The 16,280-nt window shown below is 42.3% G+C and overlaps 1 protein-coding gene across 4 annotated transcripts in view; it reads right to left on the reverse strand.

Annotated features, from left to right (window-relative positions):
• The window catches only part of pcsk5b (proprotein convertase subtilisin/kexin type 5b), a 68,112-nt gene that overhangs the window by 12,632 nt on the left and 39,200 nt on the right, over positions 1-16,280 (reverse strand). For 2 of the 4 annotated variants that reach the window (XM_035640099.2, XM_035640100.2), the window contains exons 16-22: positions 15,505-15,698; positions 13,565-13,649; positions 11,077-11,180; positions 10,763-10,901; positions 9,555-9,670; positions 2,053-2,155; positions 1,548-1,684 (exon numbers count right to left, since the gene is read on the reverse strand). In XM_035640099.2, coding sequence (XP_035495992.1) covers positions 1,548-1,684; positions 2,053-2,155; positions 9,555-9,670; positions 10,763-10,901; positions 11,077-11,180; positions 13,565-13,649; positions 15,505-15,698 — 878 coding nt within the window. Of the gene's footprint in view, positions 1-1,547; positions 1,685-2,052; positions 2,156-7,181; positions 7,992-9,554; positions 9,671-10,762; positions 10,902-11,076; positions 11,181-13,564; positions 13,650-15,504; positions 15,699-16,280 lie in introns of those variants that run through there. The other 2 variants (XM_035640102.2, XM_035640101.2) reach the window with 2 other exon arrangements.

Here is a 16,280-nt window from a genome sequence, read left to right on the forward strand (position 1 = left end):
ACTCCAGAAGTCAGTTTCAAGGATTATCTGCACCGCATGTACCAGTCGGTGTGTGTCTGTGTGTGTGTGTGTGTGTGTGTGTGTGTGTGACTGGCTAAGACAGGGGAGGTTGTTTTGAGAGAGAAATGACACGGCAAGAGACAGATGGAGGGTCTCTTCATGTTATTTTTGTTATGTCTCATTGAGCCTCAGACAGACCTGCAATTAAATGGAACCACATTTGCAAACACAGTCTGACTAAGTTTGCCGGCTAATTGAGAGTGGGGGAGAGTGTGTGTGTGTGTGTGTGTGTGTGTGTGTGTGTGCGTGTGCGTGTGAGAGTGAGATGGGGAAATCTGGTGTTAATCTTCTCCTTGGCTGTCTGGTATCTTAAAGTGTGTGTGTGTGTGTGTGTGTGTGTGTGTGTGTACGTGCGTGTGTGTGCGTGTGTGTGTTTGTAGGTGCGTAACAGAATCTCTCCAGTGTAAATACATTTCTTCTGACAGCCATAACACTGTCTGTGACGCCCTGATAAACACAGTTACTACTACCACCTTTAGTCTGATATTTCTTCAGCTGTGAGCCTCTAATGACGTCCGGGTTTTATCAAGGCAGTGATGAAGGTGTTGTTTTTTTTTCCAATGGACTTTGGAATGGCTGATCCCAAGATTATAAAACCTACCACCGGGTAAGATTTTCTTAAACCACCAAAGCAAGGAAACAACAAGTAAACGAGAAACAAATGACTGATTCCCTCTTTTTACACGTATTTCCGCAGGGCTTGGCTGAATTACTGCTTTAATTAGATCAATTTACCTCAAGAGGATTTATTGGTGCAGTCGGCTCCAAAATGAGCCTCCGCTTGATACATGTGATGTTGTGAAGAAGCAACTTCAACAGCATCTTTTTCTTGTCACAAGAATAGACAGCTTTTTGGTTCAAACTTGTCATTATGATGTTAAATAAGTGATCACGCAGTATAATGGTGGGAAAAAAACAATAAAAACGACACCATCCGTGCTTAAATTAGTGGCCTATAAGCCTTGCTTTCTCCATGTTACTCTCTTGGCCACCGGGACGTGTTTTTGCAACTTGATTTAGGATACAAAGGAACCACGTAACCCCTCGTGTAGCGAAAACAAGGAAGAGAACAGTGTTCTCCCGGGATCTATCCCCAGTGATGGCAAGTGAAAACACAACCAGCCCACTTATTAACACCATATTGGTGTTGAACTCAAGGTTATTTGTTCAAATTGGGATTCTGTTTTGGACAGTAGCCAGTCTGCTGGCATTGAGTAAGTCATGATGCTAAGGCTCCAAAGTGGTGTTGACAACTTCCTCAGGAGCTCTGAGGAAAAGTCCCCGCGTCCTCACAGGCATCTTGCTACTGCAGCGTCCACCAATAATGCCACCTGGATCTACAAGTTGTCTGCTGCCTCTTTAAAGCACTGCCATTTTGATTTACACTATGTGCAACTCGTGTAAATGTTGTTGGGTTTTTTGGGGGGCTGAATGTTCATTTTGATTTTCAGACAAGGTTTCCACGTCCTCGACCGGGTGGAGTGTACCTCTGTCACAGCTGGTGCAGTTGTCTGGTCCCTCATCGACACACTCGTGGCAGGAGTGGTGACAGAGGTAGCACTGCCTCCCCATGGCGTAGCGGCCCGCCTGGCAGCGAATGTTGCAGCGGCCTTCGTCAAAGAACCTGTGAGCGAGAATGACTGTAGAAAATCAACCTTAGCCACTAAAGCCTACAGTATATCATATACAGTACATATCTGTAATACCTTGTGTACTTTGTACACAAAGGCAGAGTGAATACAGGTTTGAATAGGAATTGAAAAGAGTAAAATACAGAATGCACAATCAATTTTACTGGAGTGATAGTGTAATACAATCTCAAGTGACAATGCACGAAGGGCCATTATTCTGCTACTAGGAAGTATCAGTGTATGTAGGAGCAGTTGAGTTTTTTGTCCATGTGGATTCGGGAGGTCACCATGTTAAGGCCGGAGTACTGTGAGTACACACCTCCCTTTGGCTGAGGGTGTTTGTGTGGACAGTGGTCCTCACCGTGTTGCGGGGCAGCTGGTGCAGTCCTCTCTCTCCGGACCCGTGCACTGCAGACAGGTCACGTCACACAGGTGGCACCTGCCGTGTGTGCTCCGGTACTCTCCTGCAGACAGGAGTGTGAGAGTGAAGGTCATGACCTCCAACCTGCTGCCTGACACGCTCTGCCTCACGGTCTTTCTGGAACCACATCTCCTGGAGACACCTCTTTTATTTCAAGTGTGTGCGCTTCACTTACTTCTCTTCTTTTCTTTCTTTTTTTACTTGAGAGACTTGATTTGAAGCCGTGAAGTCCCAGTAGTGTCCCAGATACACCAATTATAAGCACCAGTCATATGTTCCTGTTCTCATTCCACTGAAGATACAGCTCATTATCCTCTGGCTGTGTATTTTTCTGTGTTGTTTTCTCCACTGTCTTATTTCTAAATAATGTGCCAATACATTTCACAGGTTTAAAAACAAACATCTTTGAAAATGTTACTCTTCGACTCGTACTTCCTAATTGCTGAGTGCTTTTACAAAAAAAAAACCCCAGAGAGACCACATATGAGCATTAAGACACAGAGAAGAAACAAGAGGACTTCTTCAAACAAATCCTCATTATTTCACCTGTACAAACGGATCGTTATCACAAACATGAAGTTAAAGAACCTATAGTCAAACCCGTTGTGCGCTCTCTGAGAACTCTCTCCTGCCCTTTTCTGCCACAGTCCAAAGACACGTGCACTTGAAACCACAAATGTATTTGTCTTCGTTCATCACTGTTGGCTCTCTGGAGTGACTGGAGCCTTTTCAGACCTTGAACAGCACAAGGTGATAAAATATGTCTTAGTGTTTTACCAGATTTGAGCCTAAGACTTAAAAGGGGGCATTTATTTCATAAGCGATTACTTTTAATGACCTATTTTGGTGAAAAAGTAATGGAAACATCTGCAGATCTCCGGCGCAGCCGTATAATTTGCTGATTTTGTCATTTAAGAATAAAATGCCTTCCTCTACAGCCCCATAGAGTCACATCCTCCATTGTTAAAAATGCTGAAAATGTGCATATTTTATGGAAGGTTGGAAAATTGTTTTTGTTGCCAAACAGAGCAAAGGCTGGAAATTGAGTTTTGGGCGCCAGAAGTCTCAACACCTGGAGAAGTGATTGTTGGGACACGGATGAAAACATTATCACACTCCAGGTAGATGTACTGTCACACACTATGCAGCAGTAAAAAATCATAGTAAATGTGCGTGCAATATTATAAATAAATAATTTTCAGCCAATGATCTTTTCGCTCGCCTGATCGTTTGTTACATCAACGTTGTTCACGTTCACTCAGGACACGTGTAATTCTTTGTATTAGGGAACAATGGTGTCAAATGTGGTTAGGGGTTTTAGAAAAAGTCAAAAGTTCCAAAAAAACTCATCAATGTTCTCCTTCACATTTGGCAGCACTATAAAGAGTCACTACAAAAGAGGCATACACATCGTCTCCTAACCTATCCTACCTTTGTGTTAGACAAAGGTGACAGACACTGGCTCAGGCATAAGTGTACGTGTGTGTGTGTGTGTGTGTATGTGCACACAAGCATCCTTCAAGGCTGCTGGGAGGTTGTCTGTGCTCTCTGTTTTTTTCTGAAAAGCTCAATTGTTCCATTCAAAACAAAAGAGCTGCTTTGTGTACAAACACAACAGACGGTGGCTTCCCATTCAGCAGAGCTCTGCCGAAACCGTTCAAACAGCCCCCTAATAAACGCCGTCACTCTCTCCTTCACACACACGCACGCACGCACGCACACGCACACACACACACACACTCCTCCTGTCTCTCCGCTTGTCTCCCCCTCACGCGCACACGCGCACGCGCACACACACACACACACACACACACACACACACAACAGGGAGCCAAGTTCTCAAGGGATGTGAAGCTGCACAACTCCCCTCAGCAGACGCAGACACTTTGGACTCCCACAGCCAGACGGGAGAAGAATGGAGCAGAGAAGAAAGAGAGCCTGTCACTCAAGGGAGTTAAAAACTTTTACGCTGCTATGGACTCGGCTGACCTTGTGAGACACTGACAGTCTTCTCTGTCAGGAGAGAGAGAGAGAGAGAGAGAGAGAGAGCTCTGTTGGCAGATAGCACACTGACATCCATCACACCTGGTCCTGAATCCCAATGTCCTGCCCCCCCTCTGCCGATACCGATCAGATACTAATCAGAAACAATATTTCCCCCTCTCGTATAATAAAATATAAAAGGCTGCACTTTGCTTAACGTAGCCATCTCAACTGTGAAACAAATAATCACAGAGGATTTTTTTTTATGGCCAGCACCATTCAAAACAAGCAAAAAACAAATTGAACTCTAAATGGTTTATTAAATAATAATAAATAAACATGAAAAATATGATGCCGGAATGTCGCTAAGTAGATACGTAGATAGGCATTTATTTGGTATGTTTACTTTAATGTATTGGATCGGATGTTACTTCTTATTGCTTCAGATATCTGATATTTGAAGTCAATATTTCCATTCCTGACAATGTTAATTATGACCAGAATCAGCACTGGAGGGAGCAGAAGCCACTTGACTGAAAGCATTTTTTTTTGGAGGGTGGTGAGTGTTGAGACGTTTATGTGCAGACTTTTATTTCATCTTTAAAGATGTGAGCTTGAGTGATGTCTGTGGCAAAATAAATGACTTTGTCTGATGTCATGACACGCAGGTGATTCCCAGCAAACTGCTTAGCGACGAGGTCGGTCAGAATCGGACAACAGCGTTGTTCACACAGAAAATGTGTCTTGCAGGCCTCCTGGTCACAGTGTGCACCTATCCTCAACAGCTGTGTGTGTAACCTAATAATGGTATTATTATCTATGTATAACCGCTAACAACAACAGAAATGAATGAGACAACATGAATGAGCTCATGAAAACACAGATTTGGTGAAATCCATTGATTCCAATTGCTGCTGTACCACACTTGTCAATCTGACAGATAATAGACCAGGTTCTGCAACAAGGACATAAACAAAACAAAAGATGGTTGTATGGAAAAGAAGAGGGCCGTTACAGTTGGGTATATATCACCTGCTTTATACAAACATCTCCTATACTGCAAGTATATCAAAAATGATGACTAGAATTTTTACAGCTGTAAGATGGACTATAGATATTAGTACTAGTGATATTATTGGCAATAAATAACTTAAACGTATGGGTTTGACTGAAATACTGACAATGAAGCAGGTTTGTTGACGGCTTTCTCCTATAACAGAATTGATTGTTGACGTTTGAATTACAGCCTAGGACTTGTTGACATCTACTGCTACGATAAAAGAAAATGCTGAAGAACAGGAAAAGAATAACAAGTAAATATGACATTTTTAACTTCCACCTAACAGTCACTGAGTACACGTCTCCCTGCATTGAGGCATGAGGGTCTTTTTATTTAACCTGATCATGTGCTGAAAAAACTAAAAGTTTCTGAAGGCCATGATCTGAATTTCAAGTCGTATTTCCATTGATTAATAAAAAAAAAAATCTCAATATGAGTGACAACAGGAAACCTAATGTTTTGGAAAAGAAGAGAAAATGAAGAACAAATATTCTATTGGATGAAAAATACTGCTTAATTCACTGTCAACTTAATTAATGAGAAGAAAACAAAAGCGTGAACAGATTAAACATTTTAATAAGAACACTTAAGTAAAAAAAAAAGATTTTCAAAACTAGGACTTTGAGTAACATTAATAATGCATTGTCACAGATATGTCACAGGTACACAATCAAAACAGCTTTTATATGAGGTGTGTGTGTGTGTGCGCGTGTGTGTCTCTAATACCACACAATCTAAAGTCAATTCAGTCATCTTAAACAATGACCCGGAATAAGTTTTTGTTAACCAAAACAGGGGATTCATCAAGCTTTATTACAAATCATCAAGAACCATAACCAGTTGACAGTACAACAAATCATCTAATACTGTAAATGCTTTAGCTGCAGGTGTGAAGACCCACACAGATTAAGAATTTTAAACTTTTTTTTTTTTTGCTGTTCTTTATTAGAAATCAGCACCACCAGAATAACCTCTGACTTTCAACGGGTAAGGCTCAGAGACAGACGGGAGGAGAAGCCAGGTGTCTGGAGGCTGCCAGGCTTCACACATGTATAGTTTGGACTGTGCAGTATGAATTACCATTTCTGATACACTCCTGGCTCCGCTGCAACGTTACCAGTTCACTTTCAGTTTTAACAAATGGCATGTAAATGGAGATTTCCATTTTTTTCTTGGGTTTGACTGAGCACAAGTTGTACTGCCTAATGTGATTCTATATCTACCTTTTGGACAAAAGAGAGCGGTTTGCTTACCGTCTGCCAATCAGAGACCTTTACCTGCACATGAAACCTGACAGAATACCGACAGTATACGTTCTGTGCCAACCGTTGACCTTCAGTGTTGAAAGTGTAGAACAATACTTCAGTTGATAGGTAATGGCATTAAAACGGAATGACAAACAGTTGAATCTTCTAAAACAATTTAATTTGAGAACTGTAACATGTAGGGATGCACCGACAGACAAAATGTATTTACTGGACGAGACTCCCTTTATCGGGGGTTACACGTGACACGTGGAAAGTCAAACCACAATATGGAAAAGGTCCCTGCAACGAACAGAAGTTATATTTCAATTATTTTATCCAGTGACAGAAAAATAATAGCGGAGGTTTAAATTGTTCAGACACATAAATGGAATGGAATCGATAATCAGTTTTTAGGGCAAAGGTTTAGTTCCCAGAATCTGCATCATGTGTGAAAAATGGAGATCGGTGCATCCCTAGTACCACAAATCCATTATACCTCACTGCAGCGTTTCCTTCCCTGCAGAAAACTCCAGAAGGAACGACTATCGACTGGTCTTGTAGTACCTCCGAAATGAATCAATGCTGCCTGGGCTAACGGCAAGAATTAATAGTATTCCTCTACACACACTAATCAAGACAAACACACACACACACACACACACACACAATTCAGAGGGCAGTTTGGTGTTTTTAAATAAACAAAATTAGGTGATTTTGGTCAGTAACGGGTGTCAGTCTTGGCATCCTGATGGCTGATTTATGTGTCTGAGTTCATTTTGATACTGTTAATGTGGGTGATATACATGCATCTTGTGTGTGTGTGTGTGTGTGTGTGTGTGTGTGTGTGTGTGTGTGTGTGTGTGTGTGTGTGTGTGTGTGTGTGTGTCCTCCCTCCCCTTAACAAAATCAGCCCAGACAGACATTATCTTCACATTACAGTGAGCTTCTTTTTCCCCCCCTCTGACGTATATTTACAGGCAGAAAACCAGGGCCGTTCCTACTGTATGTTCACTTTCCATCTGTTTAGCGTTAACACTGGAAAGAGAGGAGGAAGAGGAGCCAAAATAGAAATGCACACAGATGTATTCAGAGTTTCACAGGCAAGTGGCTCCTGTTCATAGCAATGCTTCCTACACTGGCAACAAAAAAGAAGGTTCAATTATTTTGGCATCGATGCTTTGGTCACAAAATACCGACACTTATTTTTCTTTTTTCTTACTTTTGTTCTCATTTGCTTGTTTGTTCTTGAAATAAGTCCCAGTCATTACACGTGTGTGTCCCAGTACGGAAAAAAAGGTAGGTTTGTTGTAGTCCTGTCATCGCACCTCCGATGCAGTCCCTTTAAGAGGCACAGATTCTCTTATAAATTATGTGACTGTGAATGAGTGGGCAGGGGGGGCTTGAGAAGGAGGGGTGCCCTCTGTGCCCCCACATCCCCCCTGCACTCCCTTTATGCCCAGTGAGTACGTCCCGTCACCCCTTTTGCGAGCACGTTCTGCAGCACAGTTGCTGCAGCACTTTCCTCTGGCAAAGATTGTTCTTTTTAACAAGCACGCAGAAACTGCCTTCCGCCCAAGATTCTTCATTTGCTTTCCACAGACCAGAAAGGAAAGAGATACAGGGGGAGTTTGGGAGGGGAGAGGGAACACGTGTGCGCACGCACGCACACGCACACACACACACACACACACACACACACACACGATAGAACCATTAGAGGTGGTTGAGTGGCAGAGCCATGTGATTGGTCAGGAGAGCATTCAGGTAACAGGAAGAGGGTTTTTTTTATCCAATCACAGGTGATGTTCATCAAGGTGGGAAATGATTGTAGTCCAGTGGAGTGATTGGATCCAGTTGAGGAGAGGGAGAAAACAGATTCGGGGGGAGAAAACAGAGAGAGAGAGAAAACAAATGTCACACAATTAGCAAATTGAAGATTTTTTGAAATTCACAACTTGATGTAATTTTGCATCATAGAAAAACTTAAAGTGGACCTTCGTCTGTAAAAAAAAACAAACACTGAGCCAATTCTTTCCTTTACCAACAGCCATTGAGCTGCCAGTCAAAGTTTGCCCATATCAAAGTGGTTATGAAGGTTGGGAACAGACTGAGGGTGCACTTTGAGCGAAGTAGATCAGAAAGATCTCACGTTCAAATATTTTTTTCTCCTCAAAACGTTATCTCATCTCAAACTGAGAACGTTTTCAGCCACGGCTATATTTTAACGAGAACTTCATGGCAAGATCAGCAAATCGCAGATGGTGAGTGGAAAAACAGAAATATTTACATTAAGAAGATCCACAAGCCAAACATGCACTAAATTGAAAAAGCCAGAACATGAAACACAGCAAACAGAAAGTGGTGAGCACAAGTGTAGACACAAGAGAAACCAGAAGATAACGCTATCCCTTTTCTTCTTCCTATAAAATGTGTTCCTCTACAGTAAGGAGATGCTTCTACGAACCAGTCAGGCTATGCAGTGTGCAATGAAATCCAGGAAAAGGGTGAGTTGTTGTTAAAGTGTGAGTGTGAAATCCAAGACAGATTTTAATATTAGTAAGACGCAGAACATGGATTAGACCTTTAGATAGACAACACAAAAGGCAAAAGCAAGGACAGACCGCCTCCCTGCTTTGAGGCATCAACAGAGCTATTTTGTTCCAGAAGTTAGTACAAAGCACAGAATAAATGAAAGCCATGGTTGAAACCTTTGTTTTCACTTAATAAAGCGTAGCTACCCTTTGCCTTCATTTTATACCCCAGTGGCATAAAAACACAATTTAATTTAAGTAGAAATACAAAATGGCCTCAGAGTCACAGACAGTTGAGATGTAAATCTACACCTCTGAGGCTTTTGGTACTTTGAATAGCTTGGATTGTTTGGACCAGAATTTATGGACTTTTGCCTTTTAACGATTTGCAAAAAATAAATACAGATGTGAATGAAATAAATCATAAAGCTTTTTTTTCTTTTCATGCTGTGACTCTGTCCAATTAAGAGCTCTAGCGTGTCCAAGTCTGTGCAGAAAATTCACCGCAGACCTTACAAGCAGGTCAACGCACAAGCGCTTTATTCCCCGAGAGAAGCGCCGCAACAAGTCTGGAATAAACACATTGAGACCGGTTTGTAGATAAGAAAACTGACAACTCACCATCTTTGCAGATGGTGCTGACCATGCAGGCTCCTGCCTCCAGATTGTAACCACTGACACAGCTGCTGCAGTTTCTTTCACCAGGCCCCAAGCACTCGTAGCAGCTATGGTCACACCTGTCAATGGTTGTTTGAAGAATTAGATGCGAGAATTGGCAGCACTGAACTATGATCACATATCCTCGTTGATAGTTTGAACAGTTCTTAAGGATAAATCTTTCCCTGACTCAGCTCCAATTGCTTCTGCCTGTCCAGTGTGTGTGTGTGTGCGTGTGTGCGTGTGTGTGTGTGTGTGCGCGCGTGTGCGTGACCAGCAATCACAAAGTACTGGCAATTAAAAACATAAAAAGTCATCATTGCCACAACAAAAACTAAAGAAGAAGAAAATATCTGATATAATCCTTTAGGTGCAAAAGGCCAAAAGTAGGGCAGCACGAATAGACAGTTATCGCCTTAACCGTCCTGCTGGTGGTAAAACATTTGTTGAAAATGATCTGATGTTAGTTTCTGAGACCAAAGAAGTTGACAGAGAATGAAGGAATCAAGTGAGGTAAAGGGTCAAGTGAGCAATAAATAATTCATGGTGGGAGCAGGGAGGCAAGTCCACCACAGGGACTGATAAGGACGGCAGCCAAGATGTCTGACTCTGCGGAGGAGTTTGACTGTGGGTGTGATAGGAGGCAAAGTAGTCATCAAGCTGTCATCAAACATACGCAGTAATAGGAGTATGTTTGTGCGAGTAGGTTCGTTCCCTCCCCTTTCTCCTCTGGGGCCAAAATGAGGGAAGAGAATACGTTTGTAAAAAAAAAAAACTGGCCACAGCTTTAGGATAGAGCACTGCACCGGAGAGTAGCTCTGAACTTCTAATGGCACAACAACTGGTTTGCATTTCCCGTTATTGTTACTGTGACTGGTGGACCAAAATGTACATATATATATATATATATATATTTATACATTCCATATATCTACTGGCCACTTTCTCTGGATGAAAAATAAGAAACTGGACAACTGAGAAATTTCGAAGTTTGTGCACTTCAGAAAGAACAAGTAGTGCTAGGAAAGGCCAAACCAGGGTTACAGTTAGAGACAACATTGGCAATTAGACACTTGTTAAAACATCAAGACGTCTTTGTTCATCTCTGTGGACTAGAGATCTAAAGGATTGTCATTGAGGTGTAGAGGTGTTGGCAGGTGTGCTTGACTCACTTCTTACAGGACCTCTGCGCCTGCCCACTGTCTGAGGTCTGCTCTGACAAGTAGTAGCCAGTGCTGCATGTTGACACACACCGCCAGTCCTCCAGCATGTAGCCCTCTGCACACTTAGTGCACGCCTCTATACCTGTGCCTGGAAAAACACGTGAGCACACACGTCAGAGATGAAGTTCATGCATTTAAAATTGGATACCAAGAAAATGTTCTTTAAGCATTCTTTGTGGCTGCATAACAAATATAACTGCTGACTGAGAATACATGTACCACTAGAGTAGATGGTGCTATTACACTGGCCTATGACTTCCTACCTGCACAGGTGGCACAGGCCCGGTGGCAGGGCTCACAAGTCCTCCTGTGGCCGTTGTAATAGGTCCCTGGATCACAGGTCATCTGACACTTGTTTACCTGAAGACTGGGAGGAAAAAGATTTTTAAAAAAGTACATATTCACAACATCATAGTAAAACTTAAAGCTAAAACATGTACGTTTTAAGAAAAGAAAAACACAGGAGAACAGCCTGTTACAAGCAGCCAGATGCTAATGTACGATTTTCAAATATTTAGGAAGAATGAGGGAAAAAAACCCACCCCACTGCAGCACCAGTAACATTGTGTGGGTGTGCACATTCGCAGATGACCTTTAGTTCACTCTCTGACTGTTGTGCAGCGATCTGACATCGGCAAGATTCAAGTGCAATCAGGGGAAATTTGTTGCTTTGGCAAATAAATATACATGTGATTCCAGAGTTGGCAGACGTGGGGTTCAGAGGTCCGCTAGGAAGTAGGTTCAGAGGTTATAAAGTCAGTTCTGTGAAATCACAGTGGGGACAGGTTGGTGAGCTTGCTTCACTGAGCTGAAAAACAGCTGGTCTCTGTTAGCTAACGTTTCCCAGAAACGAACTCGCCTGGTCCTCTCCTCCTCCCAGGCACCTAACCGATCATGAACGGCGAAATGAATGGGAGACACCGAAGAGTTGTGTGAGAATGTGTGTGCGTGTGAGCATGTGTCTTACTGTGGTCTCGCTGGCGTTCAGAGGAAATTATGGCTTACAAGTGTCCCTACCTAAACCTCTGGCTACACTGAACACCTAAAGCCGCACTCAAGACCACAATGTGTTTTAAATGCTTCACAAGTGCTTCCTGCAGGACTCTACTAGGAATTCCAGCACTTTGAAACGCCCTATCCTCTGTCAGGTCAAGTGTAGTTGGAGCAGTTTAAAAGGGCTGTTATGGAAGTGGCCAGAAAGTGAACTGGAACGTGTCTGCATGGGTAACTAAATGGTTTAGATCAGAAGGTTCTTCAAAGTAACACAACCCAAAATGGGCAACAGCTCCACTTCTTGTGGGTCTCCGCATGACACGAGTATATGCAGGCTTTAATAAGCCCGGGTCACGGGGTGAAACTTAATTTTGGTCTCGAGAGGAAAACAGTTGGGAGGCCCTGGCTCACTGGTTCATGCTGCAAGTCCAAACCACAATGTAACATAACGTGCTGGTCTACATTAGCAGCACTGTATCCCCGCAGCGTTAGAATGTTTTTTTTTTAATCCTCAAACCACAACAATGACATTCAAGCAAATCTGATGCAAAAACCCTCAACCTGAGGTATTTGTCCTTGTATGACAGAGGGCTGACTGTAATGGTAAACCTAGCAGGCTGTGATTTATACCAGAAGGTCTGGTAGCAACAGACTCAGGATGTGAAGAGGTTTTTCCAAACAGAACTATACAGCCACATGGATAACTGATTGCAGGGGCGTAGCGGATGCGGGGTATGCAACTGCAGGACATATCTGTCCCCTCTGCCCCCGCTTTTTTTCCGACCTGCAATCCCAGGATGGACAAGCGTTCAATTAATTTTTAAAATGAGGATTTGGAAACAGAGTTCCTATTTCAAAGTTGTCTTGAACGCAGTATGAGTGGGCGGGTAAGGTACGGGCACGTCAAAGCACCAAGCAAGGATGTGAGCTACTGTAAGTGGACAGTTTGAGAAAGTAAAAAGTAATATAGTATATTGCAAACCATCCAGCAAAAGGATTAAAACCTTGCATGCTTCCTTCAAATCAAACGTGTAAGCTGATGTTCTTAATAACGTTAGCTAAATGGTGTCAAATTACTGCCAAAATGAAAGATGTTTTACAGAATCTTTCATCTTTAATGTGTCACTTTTGGTTTTCATGGCACTAAATTATCTGGCTGCTGCGCATTGAGGCTTATGTGTCATTTCGAGTCAACTCCACCAGAGCTCAGCGGCTCGATCTTTTGATTTTTGATAATTCAATTTATGATTTCATTTTAAAGAGCTGGAGTTGGTCCCTGGGCACTGTACAAAATTGCCCGGCCAACTGCAGAAAATGACCTTTTCCCTGGTCACTAGTGTTTTTGGTCGTATGGTTTGGTTCCTTAGCTGCTAAGCAGAGGCACTGTCAAATAAGAGAGGATCTTCCATTCCAATCAATGAACAATCTGTCCCCCTCACTTCTGATATGATGGCTTCGCCTCAGACTGATTGCTAACCATTTTAAAATAAGGATAATGTGTAAATAACTAATATGACATCTACGTTACATGAAATGATATGTTCCCAAAGTGAATTGTGTAAAACATGACAAGTAAGAGCCTAAGAGACATTCATCTCCTGCTTTTGCTGTGTGAAGTGGCTGTGAATGTGGCTATGTCAGTTTCACAGAGTTAGACACAGCAGCCCCTTACATCACAAAGGTGTGGGGAGAGGTTGTGTCTGACTCTCAACAACCATCCATTGGGTTAGGTATTGTTCAGCAGGACTTTCAGTTTACCTCATTCCAGGTTTACATTCTGTGCAGATATTGGAGGTGTTGCACTTCCTACAGTTCTCCGGACATCTCCTGCAAATGTTGGAATCTGAAAGACACAGGGTTGAGCCAGTCATGAACAGAGAATAATAGGACCCAGACAGTCTGGTTGCATTTGAAATGAAGAAAGGGAGCAGAGGAGTAAGGCAACGATGGAGAGACAGAGAAGTGATTGAGAAAGACCAGTGAGAAAGGTGGAGGAGGAAAGGAGGGAGAATAAGCAGGCGAATGGGCTTATGAAGAAAACAGGAGGACAAAGGTAGTGGGGAGAGATGGCAAGAGACAGAAGGGGGAAGAGCGGAAATGTCAAAAGGCTAGAGCTGCGGGGATGACAAAGAAGATTGTAGTGGTGGTGAGGGGGGATAGGAATGTAGATGGATATTTCAAAAGGCAGACTTAACGCAATGACACGCTCTGACACAATGCACATGGACACTTCAGCCTTCAGCAGCCATGCCATAAAGATACGTGAATGAAATGGTTTATAATTCGTGGGAACAGCGAAGTAAACTGTTTAAGAGTAGAATATGGCTATATTCCTTCCCCAAAAATGTTTGCTTTTGTATAACACAACCTTTGTGGTTTTGTTTAGAAAGCCATATAGTCAGAGCTAAGAGGGCGAGAGTAACTGAGGAATTGTTGATCATATATTCAGGGATTTCAGCTGAAGGATTAATCGATGACAGAATGACAACAGAATGTGATCAACAGAATGTGATCAATTATTTGTTTGAATCGTTGACCAAGCAGAAATGGGAAACAATGTTATTTCCAGAGCCTGCAAAATGAGGATCTGCCACTTTCATACCATGTTATGTTAAGTAGCTTTTATATGTTATATGGCTTAAGAATTAACACTGAACAGTAAATTAATTCATCAAATGAATTAGAAAAGAAATAAAGAAAATAACTCTTATATGGAATCCTGTTCAAAATGACACAATAATAAAATTCAACACCTAATTGCGGTGATAACCACACACAACATCATCCCTATAGCCTTCATCACTTTGTGCTTAATTAGATCAGCATCTGTTAAAAACAAATAGGGTTATCTTGACCAGTAACGAACGTATCCACGTGGTGACGAAGGCAGGAGTTCACCTCGGCTTGCTGTCAGTCTGACAGAGACAAAATAGACGCTCGACAGCTCATTTAACGCAACACAATAATCAGCAGTGACAACATTTCCACTACATCTTGGCCTGCAGAAATCTTATGATTGAACATGGATCAGATCACAACAGATCTACTGCCAGAGACTCTCGGAGCTGCCGGGACTCACACTTTCTTGGCTGCGAACCAATATATAGACATAATTATAAGATAAACATAGTTCCAGTCTCTCATTGCTGCTTTACTTTCATCCAGGCTGGCATACATCTTGAACACGAGCCAGACCAGTAAATATATATACATTTAGCAGTCTGTACGTTAACACCAGTGGTCAACATGGAGCTACAACATGACTTTTCATTAACATAATCCAGCCAAAATCCTCCTGTAGATCTGTTTTATTTCACTTTGATCTGGTGAAGAAGAAACAAATCTGCCTCCTACCAGACTTCTCAGTCCTGTTCCGTTCAACAAGTGCATAAAAACTAAACAAGTGGTTAGATGTTACAACACGGATACGAAGGCATCATTCTGCAGGGTCCCAAGAACATTAAAGTCTAGTTGTCTCTTTGTTAAATGATAAGAAAACAGGTGCATAGGATAAATTTACTATTGAAGTTTGAAGAAGCTAATAAAAAAAACAAGCTTGGATCAAGGAACGATGAAAGAAAACAAAGAGTATGGAAAGGAATGCTTGACTGCATGCAGTGCAATCATGTGAACTCATTTAGTTCACAGTTTGTTCGTCGTAGAGCCAGTTTAGCTCTACGCTAACGTAATAAACGCACCGTGGTCGAGGTAGAAGCCGTCGGCACAGTTGGCAACACACGTGTTGGAGCCCTCGTTGAGGTGGAAACCAGTCCTGCATGTGGTGCACTGGTCGCTACGGCTACCAACACAGGTCTCGCACAACGAAGAGCACTTCTTGCAGCGCTTCCTGTCATCACGGAAAAAGCCGCTGGGGCATTCAGACACACACATTCTGCAGAGAGAGTTGTTTGAAGGCGGACAAAGAGAGATGCAAGGTGAAAGAGTGTCACAAAAGGCATGAGTGGAACACAATGGGACAATTAATACTTTTTACGGATATATATTCAGGTTGTCGATTACTGACTCCAGTCTGCTTGAAAAACATAAAAAATAAAGACTAAATCGACCTCTTTGTTACACAGTTAACAACCTCTATCACACAGCTTTAATGAGCTTATGTTAAGAGCCTCAAAATGTAAAACATATGTCTGAGAAAAAACAGATGCCTCTTGTGTAAGAGCATTTTGAGAATAACATATTGGTTGCAGTTGTAAATAAAAGTTCAAGTAAAATGTAGTTTTACAGGATTGAAGCAGAAACTTTATTGTACTCATTGTAAATGCAAACTGATTTCCCATGTATCCACGCACGTAATGAGTTGGGAACAGTTAGAGAGGTATAGGGGCGCAGTGTGTGCGTGCCGGTGCTATATGGTGAACAGGTGTAACATCTGTTGGATAAATTCACAGGCCTCCGTCACCTCAGCATTTCACCCTGAGGCTCCCTTTCTAAGGTGAAAGGATCCTCAAAATCC

The sequence above is a fragment of the Scophthalmus maximus genome, chromosome 19 (genome assembly GCF_022379125.1).
Source record: "Scophthalmus maximus strain ysfricsl-2021 chromosome 19, ASM2237912v1, whole genome shotgun sequence".
Classification (NCBI taxonomy): Eukaryota; Metazoa; Chordata; class Actinopteri; order Pleuronectiformes; family Scophthalmidae; genus Scophthalmus; species Scophthalmus maximus.